Source organism: Eulemur rufifrons, chromosome 29, assembly GCF_041146395.1.
Source record: "Eulemur rufifrons isolate Redbay chromosome 29, OSU_ERuf_1, whole genome shotgun sequence".
Taxonomy (NCBI): Eukaryota; Metazoa; Chordata; class Mammalia; order Primates; family Lemuridae; genus Eulemur; species Eulemur rufifrons.
The window spans coordinates 35,174,100-35,186,233 of NC_091011.1; the positions used below are offsets into that span (position 1 = coordinate 35,174,100).

The 12,134-nt window shown below is 33.6% G+C and overlaps 1 protein-coding gene across 3 annotated transcripts in view; it reads left to right on the top strand.

The window, feature by feature from the left end:
• Window positions 1-12,134, top strand: part of CRPPA (CDP-L-ribitol pyrophosphorylase A) — a 245,672-nt gene that overhangs the window by 90,230 nt on the left and 143,308 nt on the right. For all 3 annotated transcript variants that reach the window (XM_069461928.1, XM_069461929.1, XM_069461930.1), the window contains one exon: window positions 3,167-3,212. In XM_069461928.1, coding sequence (XP_069318029.1) covers window positions 3,167-3,212 — 46 coding nt within the window. The remainder of the gene's footprint in view (window positions 1-3,166; window positions 3,213-12,134) is intronic.

The window sequence follows — 12,134 nt, forward strand, 5'->3', positions numbered from 1 at the left end:
GTATTCTATTGTCTGAATACTTCTTAAGAAGGAGTTTCTGAAATGTTTGTATCATTGCTGCTATTGGAATAGATGACTTTTGAGGATTCCTTTTCATGGGGACTACATTTTTTAGATTCAAGTATTCTAACATCTTTGTTTAAAAACAAAAGAAACAAAACAGTCTTTATTTGGTTTTGTAACCTCAAAAGTACAATGTGGTGACATTGTTTCTTTTGAGAGGTTTTCATACAGTTACCAGTCTCAAGAAAATATTTTCTAGATGTACATAATGAAATAGAAAAAATTCCAAAAATCTGTATAGTCATTGTGTATCTTTAAAATGTAAGTTTTTCTGGCTTTTTCTAATTATTGGAGTTACATATTATCTTGTGAGGTGAAAGGTGGGAGAACATTAATTATAGTCTCATATAAGCTGATGGCCAACTGGGATTGGCTCTGTTCTCAAAGGTCTGTTTTACTGTTTTGTGTCTCTCTCAGCACACAAAAAGAAACAAAATATAGGTGTGCTAGTCTCTGCCAGACTGTACCTTGAGGTAGCTGAGAGAATCCTGGCCTAGGACTTGAGAAGACAGTTATGTCTGTAGCTCTGAGCTTCAAGTTTCTCTTTTATTGAATTTTTTTTTTTTTCTTAGCTAAACACATTACTCAGATGAAATATTGCATAGAAGCTCAACTGAACAACATAGACAAAAATTGAACTGAACTAAGTGAGTATCAGATGTTGAGTTAGGGTCTCACCTGCACAGAACACCTTTACTGTGTTTCAGGTGGCCCCTGAGGCTCTAGTGAGCACAGTTTGAACACAAGTGAACTAGACATTTGCTTCTATCACTACAGGACTGATTTTCTTTTTTAAAATAATTATTTTCCATAATAGAGTATTGTACAAGGTCAAAGGAAGACTACAGATCATGTTGACAGAACAAAATCACTTCAAAACTGATTGTTTAGGGTGTCATTTTTTTCCAATTAAAAATAAGGAAAGGACAACCCATGTTACTGTAAAAGTTAAATGGAAAAATTGAATAACTCGTCAATTCACAATTACAACACTTTCCAGTAATATTCCCTTTCAAGTATTTAGCTGTTTTATTTAGAAAAAAATAAGGCTATTCTTAAAAAGATACTTTAAAAGCTTGCAAGAAATATTTTCTGTAGTTTATTTTTATTAAATCAGTATTTGACAAGTACAGTTGAGGTATATAGAAGATGTTGAAAATGAAAAAAGCCTTAATCTGTTTATAGTAGGTATACATAGCTTATAGGGAAAAGGAGATGATAAATTTGAGTCTTTCTTGTTATTCAGTTAATTATTTAATATAAAGAGAGACAAAATCTTTGGGTAATAAATGTATTTTATTCATACAACTGACTCCAATGTAAAAATTAAGTCTTACAAGTATTCTAGAAAAGTCATTTTAATATTTGAGAATAATTTTTGCATAAATTGATAAATCCATCATGATTTGTATGAAAAAATAAGATACTTTAATAATTATTTTTACTTAAAGTGCTGTTTTACCCCTTAAAGAAGGAGGGAGTAGAAAATGAATTATGATAATTAGTCATTGTCCCCTCATTTCTGTTCTGAGTTTACCCTCCACAGCAGACAATTATTGTAGGAAAAACTTTCTCATTTGCATTGCAAGTGTTAATAAGGCCTGATTTCAGATATCTAATTAATTGGGTATTTTCAAGAAAAGAATTAATTTTAATTTTACAAAAATAAAATTCTCAACTGTAATGTAGTTTCTGCATGTTAAGGATTTTTGTTCTCTTTTTATTACTCTATTACCAGCACTTAGAACAGGGCCTAGAACATGGTAGTTATTCAATCAATATTTGTTTAATGAATGAATGAATGAGATCAATACATTCTTTCATGTGGTAAAATGCATAGCATGAACCTTTAAATGTCTATTTTTTAATCACTTTTTCTCCAGATAGTAGAATTGCATTTTTGTCAGTAACTATAGTAGATATAGTACTAGGGATCACTAGTTTTGGTTGCCATGTGTTTGTTTTAGAGATTATATAGTGTTTGACTTTTGATTTCATTAGACTGAATTGCTTAAGCACCTTCCTGTTTGTGTTACCAAGTTACCTGCCACATTAATTCTGGATAATAAGGTGTAGCTTTGGTGCAGGATTTTCCTGCCAGGATAATGGTATAGCAGAGGAATCTATTTTTCACAGAAGTGTGCTGGCCCACTTGTGCTGAACAGAGTTTCTGTAGAAATTCAGTAAAGAGATAATCTAGAGAAAAATTCAATTTTATAGATGTAGTAAGGTATTAATATGGTGAGCATTTCTCAAAATGGGTTTTTAGACCATCTGCATCATAGTCATTTGAGTGCTTGAATGTAGGTTCTATTACCTTGTAGTACTTATCAATAAGCTGTTTTGTTGTTCACCCCATCTTTCAGCTCTGTGATATAGGAGAACTAATTCTGCAGTGCAATGCACGTACATGTTCTGTACTTGAGCTCACTGGGTGGGATCTGGGAAGTATCTGCCATACCACAGACACATACCATGGCAGGCTACATTACAAGGAACAGATTACAATTACAAGCAGGCTTTGTGTTTTTAAGGAAAGGTCATCATTGTTCTTAGGCACACATTGGTGCCCTATACACTCTTTCCATTGGAGCCATGTTTTAATAAAACCTTACAAGGCAAGTCTTACCTGGGTACATACAGATATACTCAATTCAGAAGGAAGTCCCTCTTAATGTGACTTGATCTTTGAGAATTATCTCATTTCAACTGAGAAGGCAACTTGGTGATTGTTATACAGAGATTTCTTCCCCCCCCCCATCCTTTCTTTCCTTCTATTATAAAACATTATTATTAAATAGTAATGTTAATGCTTTCATTTGATCACTACCACATTTTCTTTGATTATAATACTTAAGTTATATTAAGGTTTCAGTAACCACTGACACACAATAATTTATTCAAAGATTTAAAAACAAATCTTCAATGATTTGTAGGAATAGTTTTTTTAATGGGAATCTGCTGATGCAATTCTAATTCAGAAATTGTCAGTATTGTGTGTTTATAGTTTCTTTAAAATCAAGAATTTCCTTGGGGGCATTATTTTATTGCTTTACATTCCTTCTTGCTCTGTTAAGTCTAATGAGGTTTATCTGTCCTTTAGGTGACCTACAAACGAGATCTGTATGCAGCTGAATCGATTATTAAGGGTATGTTTGGCCTTGTGGCTGTCAGTTCCTGTGTTTCAAAAATGTAAGCCAGTTCAGAATTTCTCATGACAGTTTAAATCCCAGCAATCTCAGAAGTATAAATGCCTGTAGGCCAACAAGGTCTCTGATTTGTCTTTTGAAAATAATTACATTTTATTTTGTTTCCTGCTTGTGAAATATCACTTATTATGATGTACCATTGGTTTTAATTTTTATGGAGGAAATACTTTATTAACTTGAAAAGAATATGGGACATAAGAAAGGAAACAGTGAAAACTGATATTTTAATAAATTTGTAAAGGTCTTATTTAATTTTTACCATTAAGAAAACTGCCTCTTCCCCTTAACACTGTCGTATCGGTACATTAGAGAGCATCTCCCATATGAGAAACATTGTCTTCTCAAATTAGAGGAATTTGACTGGATGGGAGGATTTTTTAATTTCTTTTTGATTCTGACAATGACTACAATTCAGTTCTATAATTTTGGATATCACACGTGTGATAACCCACTTTTATATCTCTAACTCTAAGATCCCAGCTACACGAAGATAGTTTTATTTAATAATCAAGTGTTTGTTATTGTGCTTAACACTATGTTAGGAATGTAATTAAGATATACATGGGACATTCATCTTGGCATTTTAGGCTAGATAATTCTGTGTCCTGGGGACTCTTTTCTGCATTTGTAGGTTGTTTAGCCGCATATCTGACCTCCACTCACTAAGATACCAGAAGCACCCATCCCTCTTTCTCCTCCCTCCAGTTATGACAACCAAAGATGTCTTCTGATATTGCCAAATGTCCTCTAGGAGACAAAATTTCCCCTAATGGAGAACCACTGTTTTTAAATATATAGCCCTAGCAAGATTGGAGGTGTTCACTTTAATCTTGAAACAAGTATAGTGCTTTACAATATTTTAGTAACTGACTTCTTTGAAAATAGATTTTAGATAGAACAATGCGCTTAGGTTTTGAATGAGAGGTGAACTTCTAAATTCAAACTTTTATTGAAGTAGAAAAAGGTACTGAATCTAAATTTTGGATGCATCAATATATTTAAAAATTTTAGGAAAACCTATTTTACAATCAATTGGCTTCACATTCAGAAAATTGAAATCTTTTCTTTGATCATGACACTATATTTGCAGTTTACCCTCAAGTTCTTTGTCCTTCAGCGTTTGTTTCAAACCATTAAGGTCTTATAATTTATGCATCTGTGTATATAAACAGATGCATAAATCAAAATGTTGACCTATGTTTACATATCAACCAAGCAATGTGTAAACATTACTCTGGAGAAGTTTGGCTGAGCCATGATGTGGTTGGTTACATTCTCAACACAAGGAAATGTAAGACTCAGGTTGGTTTCTTTACCAAGTGTTTTTCTGTATTATGGGGAAAAATGGAAATGATCTGTTTTGTGACCAAGTAGTTTAAGTGGTCCAACTGAACTGCAATACTTTGCATATATATTATCAGAGCAGACTTCTTACAATGTAAAAGGCTACATTTTAAGTGTAATTGCAGGGACTATGACTTTGGAAATTGTTTGCAGAGACATTGTTTTTCTTATTTAGATAACAGGTTGTAGTATGCTACATTTATTTTTAGAGTATTGAAAAACTATTCTTTCATTCTTAAGGAAAATAATCTAACTAGTCTGGTATACACAGCTGATTTAGGTCAATAAGCTCCATAAGTTTCCTTATCCTCTAGGATTTGTATTTCTCGTAATTTCCCAGCAGATTCTGCTGTTGCTGGTAGACTGCTGGCATCACTGCTCTGTGGCCCTCCTACTCAGTGTGCGCCTTTAGACCGGGAGCATTGCCATTACCTGAGTACTTGGAAGTAGAATCTTTGCCTCACCCCATTCAATCAGAATCTGCATTTTAACAAGAACTCTGGCTGAGTAGCTTATAGGTTAAATTCCAGAAGCATTCCTCTGGGCTGCCCCTCAGTCTTTTGTAGGCCATTTCTTTCCAAATAGTATTTTTATTGCATTAAAAGCTTGAAGTCTAATTGTGTTCTACAACCTCCAAATGCTTGTTTGTTTACCTGAGATTACCCCCTCCCGTCATGACTCGTACTCAGTACTATCTCTGATGGTAGAAATATCTCTCTGGGCATAGGAAAAAGAAAACTTGGATTAAAAAAGAAAATTCCAAAATATAATATAGCATATAGTACATTAATATTATATTTACCTCTTTGTCTGTTCTTAGTGTATTAATCAGGGTTTTCCAAAGAAACAGAACCAATAGGATATACCTAGAGATACATGGAAAGATTTATTATGAGGAATTGGCTCACGTGATTATTAAGGCTAAATCCCATGATCTGTCTGCAAGCTGGAGGCCCAGGAAAGCTGGTGGTGTCGTTTCAGTCCAAATGCAAAGGCCTGAGAACCAAGGGAGTCAGTGATATTAAGTGCCACTCCGAGCCCAAAGGCCCAAGGACCAGGGGCACCAGTGTCTGATGCCAGGATGTCCCAGCTCCAGAAGAGAGAATTGGCCCTTCTCTGCTTTGTTCTATTCAGGCCCTCAATGGACCAGATGATGCTTGCACTCATTGGTGAGGGGAGTCTTCAAAGTCTATGGATCCAAATGCTTGTCTCCTATGGAAACACCCTTGTAGACACACCCAGAAATAATGTTTTACCAGCCGTTTGGCCATTGCTTAACCCACTCAAGACATATAAGATAAACATGACACGTGACATATAAGACATATAAGATAAACCACCACACTACTCAATGCTCAAATTATTTTTCTATTATATAGCATTTATTAGACACAGTGCTGGGCATTGTTTGAAGCATTTTATTTATCTCTTTATCTCTTTTCCAGGAAATCAGCGATGTAATTAGTGTTATTGTTTCCATATTATAGGATAATCAAGGGTTCTAAAGCAAATGCTGACTTGAGAAGGACAGAAAATTCCTGACTACAAGTCTGTGCCTTAGGCAATTTACTTCTTTCATTATGTATCTGTTCTACCTTATTTTTCCCCTTAAGTAGAGATTGTTCAGATTTCCTTATCTGAAACCCTTGGGCTACATGTGTTTTAGAATTTGGAATACTTTGTACTTCAGAAACTGCTGCAGTATGTCACATATATCACATCATTTGGGATCTTACCACAAAATGAAACTTATGAATAAATGTTTACACTCAATGCAGTAATAAAGACTGTAGAGCTTCTAGCCAGTTCAAGTTCAGGACTGATTTTGCCATCAAATTTATATATGGAAACAATGGTTTATTTTAGTTTTAAGAACTTTTTTGTTTCAGCATTGCCTAAAACATAATATGAACCTGTTTTAGATGATTATTCAGTGAAGGTGGGAAGAAGGTCTGTTTTTTTGGTATCCTCTAACATTGAGTTGAGGTAAACTGCATGATGCCTTAATGGGTGCAGCTACAATATTTTTTCCCCTTGGAGCTTAAGGCCTTTAAGTTATGGGAATTTATGGCCTTTTCCTCCCGCATTATCACTCTACCTGCTTACAATAGGTGCATATTGGGATCCCCTGTATCTATCCCTACATCGTATCTTCTTTCTTTCCTTTTTAAACATAGAAATGGTGTAATACTTGAGTGTTCTTTTGTCAAGGCTTAAAACCAGGACTTGGAGCACATAGCACTCATGCCAGGTGCCTTATGTTATCTCTTTTAGTCTTTAAAATAATACTGTAAAGTAGGTATTATTGCTCCCATTTTGCAGGTGGGAAAACTGAAATTTAGGTTAGATTACTTTCCTCTGATTTGCACAGTAAGAGCAAGATCCTCTATTTAAACGCAGTTTTCCATTGTCCTTGAGTCTGCCTTTACTCTGGGACATGACCATTTGGTACCTCTGAATCATGCTGTCTTGTGCTGTCTACTACAGTGGACGCTGGATTCAGTAGCTCTCTTGGTGAGTACAACAGTGGTTTCTGAAGTTCAGCCCGCCTACCCTAGGATTCCTTTAGGTTGAAAACTGGATCTTTAGCTGGCCCGATAAGAAATGATCATAGATTAACACGTAAGATTTTATCTCCCAGTGGTTACCTAAGCACACAATGTAGTCTTCCATAGAGTGTATGTTGCTGGCATCATGGGGCGGGGGGATGAAAAATGTATAATATTGTAATGACAGAGGTCTAGACATGCCTAGAGAAAGACTAAAAATAAAAATTCAAGATAAGAATAATAGTTTGAAATGATTTTTGAGTACTGTTTAATTTTTCTTTTTTGTTAATTCTAGTTTAATAGTCATTATCTAGACATAATAGTTTTTCCTCTTATGCTGTCATATGAATGCTTTGTATTTTGCAATTTGTCCTTCCTGAGCTGCTTTTTCTCTTGAATACCAATTATTGCTGGTCAGCAAATCGTATTCTGATGTAACTATTGTCTCGTTTAGTTTTTCCATACCCTATAAAACATTTCTAGGATAAATATCATGTCTCATGTCTTGCAAGAGTGTTTTATACTCTAATATTTACTTGTCACCAGAACAGCATGTGTATTTTAGTCCATCTTAATTTATGTTCAAGTCAACATCTTTGGGTTTGTATGGGAATTTTGGTGTCGGGAAAAATAATCTTTCTTCACTGGTATTTGACTTATGTTTGCTAACTTCAGGCAAGCTTTTGACTAAAATCTGTAAATTGTGGTATGTAGCAAGTCTCCAAATCTGATTTTTATTTTGTATTAAGTATATTTTATTAAGCTTAATTTATTTTAGCATCAATGTGTTTGCATGGATTTTCATTTATGGTACATGATTTGATAATAGGAAACATGTATAGAAAGAAAGTGGTACTTTCATTTGTCTCTTACACAATTGAATTATAAACTTATTGTTATAACCATATAAAGCAAAGCATTCTTAATTCCTTTTTCTAAAGTAGAGAGTTGGATTTGGTCTCTTTCAGGCTTATACTGTGAGTGAAATTTAAATCAAACTTTTCTAAGGAGCAGTGTGATTAACTGGTACTATAAGATGCTATACTAACTGATAAGTTTGGAAACATCCACTTAACAAAGAGATATTGTACTTTTGTCCCACAAGTGGGTTGAACCCACCCAGGCCTGTGTATTAAAGTGGTAACAGATGCCAGTGGTAACACATTTTGTGTAGATTTACATAAGCCACAAAAACAATCTCAACCTATACTTGATTTAATATGCTGACCATATAAGGGCCAATATTCTAAGATTTTCTAAAAAAAGTCCCTATGGAATTTCTAAATAAAAGATTACATTTACTTTCTTTACCACCAGTCCTTCATCAACTTTTTAATATATTCAATTTTCTGGCTGAAAGGCGTTTTAAAAATAATTTCATTTTTCTTGGTTATAGTAGTACAAACACAAGTAAGCTTGTGCTTTAAAACTGCCTCATGGTGCCTCTTTTCATATGGTAGTTTATATAATAATGCAAAAATAAAATAGTTAAAATTGAAAATCATTTGTTTTAACTGACTTTAGTTAAAATTAGTGTTAATGTTTATTTACAAATCCATGTCTTTTTCTAGTCATTATGTAAGGTTTTCCATTTGTGAAGCATTTATTTTAATGGAAATTGACTTTTTCTGAAATATAGCATCTCTTAGTGGCTCAGAAGTTTACCTTTTATTCAGAAAATGTTTTCTTGAACATCAGTGGTACAGGTGGATTTTTTTCAAAAAGTATTTAGGAAGTGTCAAGCTGTAAACCCTCATGCCTGCTTTTTTGTTACAGTTTCTGAAACTCTGTACCAGTAGGGAAGCAATTGAATTCTTTTGTGTGTATACATTGAAAGTAGCTGAATATACTTCTAAATTGGCTCTGAAAGAAATAAAATAAAATCACATGTGAATAAATTAGGTTCAGCATTACTGAGAATTAGGAAGACTGTATTGGAGTGTGTTTTATGCATGTAGAGAAACCAGTGCCTTAATTTTTTCGTGATCCTTTAAAATTTTTTACTTGAAAATCATGGTATTTTTAAGGGCAATATTATTTTGAATCTTTTGAATCAAGTTGAAAAGATGAGGAACTTTAAATCAGATTTTCTACATCTGTAACTGGACAGTGTTTTGCATATGTGGTATATCCTCATCAGGTTTTTCTTGTTAAATATCCAGTGGTGATTTGAACAATGCAAAGTGACAGCAAAGATTTATATAGTAACCTTAATTTTTTATGTTTCTGGCTTTTGAGTATGATACTTAATTTTCTAAATTTTCACATTAATACCATAATTTCTTTTTACATAATCGTTTCTGTTCTTCATTCTCTTGAAAATAGTACTGTGATTGTATCTTCTGTGAATCTGTAAGAACATTTTCGTCAATCTTTAATTAGTGAGAATAGGAAGGCTGCAATATGGTTAAAGAGCAATTTGGTTTCCTTGGAATCTTATTGTAAAAAATGATATAAATTGGAAAGTTCAGTATTTGGGTCAAGATTAGAGAAAGTAGAGTTAATTTGTTTGTTTAATTTTGTAATTTCCTTAATTTGTCATCAGTGAAATAGTAATTTAAGCATAGACAAGTAAATCCATCAACTTCAAAAACTTTGAAGGTCACAGTGAGATATTAAGCAAGTAGCTAAATAAGACTTGATAACAGACAAAAACCAGCCACTTATACTTCACTCTGATGTAGGTGGGTTTTTTTTTTTTAAAAAAACCCCCCCCCCACCCAAACGACATTTATGTTCAAAGCAATAGTACACTTTATAAATATTCTTGTAAGTCACTGACTTTAAAAACATTGCATTTCTTTTGACTTTATTTCTCTCCACTAACTGAGAGAGAATATATACTTTGCAAAGCAAAAAAAGAAGTACAGTATCATTTATTAGAAAACAGTAATACGTTTGCTTATGCTGCTTACATGTAGAAACCTGTGCAGGAGACAAGATGTCACATGCCTGCTTCTTTTAGTTCTAACGTAGGAAACTTCATCCTGTATTCAGTGACTCATTTAAAAATGCAGTTAAGATCTCATAATACAAAACATCTTTTAAAAAATATCTGCCTATGTACAATTGCCCTCCAGTTGAAACAGGCAGTTAGCAATATAGTGAGTTTATCAGAAGACAACTCGACCTTTAATGTGGGTGTCTGCAGTTTTCTTGCAAGTCTTTATTTGCTGTGCCTGTTGTCCACTTGTCCTGTAGTCATGGATTGTTGGCTATTTTTCCTTTGTTTACTGCCTGCCTTCCCCTTTCCTGTTATAATAGCTTCCTCGTTCAAGGTGTTCAGACAAATCTTGAGTATCCTATATAGATTAAATTTAGGGATATCAAGGCTTAACAGTGGTGATTCTGTTTAATATCACTTCAAAATCTTTCACGTGAGATAGAAAATAGACTCCAATATTGACTTTTGAGTCAAGGAACTCAACAGGAGAATTGGAAGATCCTATACTCATGTTGAACAGATTAGAGTTTGAAACATCTTTTGGAAATGACTACTTTTGGATTTCATACACTTACATGAGAACACTAAAACTGACTCAAGAGGTCAGTATAGTGGCCAGTGAGGCTTAATGGAAGAAGCACATGGTGTTCAATGTTTTTAAGAAAATTGAGGGCAGACTTCTGAATATTTGGCCCACTTGCTGCTTATGGAGCTCACCTTATTTGGGTTTATTTATCTTTCTTCCATGACAATTGAAAGTTTCTTGTAAAATACAAACACCATCCTGAGTGCTCATGAATCCCTAGTGATGACTAATTGATAGAGGCATTTGTCTAGGTATTCTTGTTTCTCATTAATGTGTCAGTGGGTCTGTCTCATATGGTAAAGAAGAAGCTGTGCATATTAGAAATTTTACATATTACTGTTTTGTGAAATTAAATGAAAAGACCTCCAATTGCATCTATTTTCTAACCCTTTATAGAAGACTATATACTTTATATATACACCAAGAGAGCCAATGTTAAAGGAAAATAGGAAGTTTTAAAAGATGAATATGTTACAAATTGGATTTTAACCTCCTTCATAAACTTTTAGATTTATATATTATTACTCTTAAAATTATAGAGAATTTTAGTTAAAATAACACTGGAATTGAATATTTATGAAACCACATTGCATATATGTTGCTAAACCATGTATTCTAACCAAGGATGGCTACATTTTAGATTGCAAAGATCATTAAGCCAGGAATTCGAAAAGCCTGGAGAAATTCTGTTGCACTTACAACTTGATTAAAACTTGAGAGAATTTGAAAGGTTAGGTGGAGCTTCATATAGTCAAAATTTTTACATTGTCTGGCCTCATTGTAGTTTTGATTTGCATTTCTCTAGTGATTAAGGATGTTGACCATCTTTTCACATGCTTAATGGCCATTTGTATACTTTCTTTGGAGAAATGTTTATTCAAGTCCTTTGTCCATTTTTGAATCAGAGCTTTTTTTTGTTTTGACTTTTAGGAGTTCTCTATTTATTCGGGACATCAATCCTTTATCATATATATGATTTGCAAATATTTTCTCCCATTCTGTGGTTGTCTTTTTACTAGATCGATGGTGCCTTTGGATGCACAATTTTTAATTTTCATTAAGTCCACTTTGTCTACTTTTGTTGTTGTTATTGTTGTTTGTACCTTTGGTGTCATATCTAAGAAATCACTGCCAAATCCTGTGTCAAGAAGTTTTGCAGTATGTATTCTTCTGAAAGTTTTATAGTCATAGGTCTCACATTTTGTTCTTTCATCCATTTTGAGGTAACTTTTGTATATGGTGTTGGATAAGGGTCTAAATTCATTCTTTTGCTTAGGGCTATCCAGTTTTCCCAGCACCATTTGTTGAAGACTGTCCTTTATCCATTGAAATAAGTCTTGTCTTTTCTTTATTCTTTCTTTCTTTCTTTCTTTTTTTTTTTTTTTTTGGAGAAGAAGGAAAGAGGAGTAATTAGGCAACAAATGAGGAGGTTGGCAGAC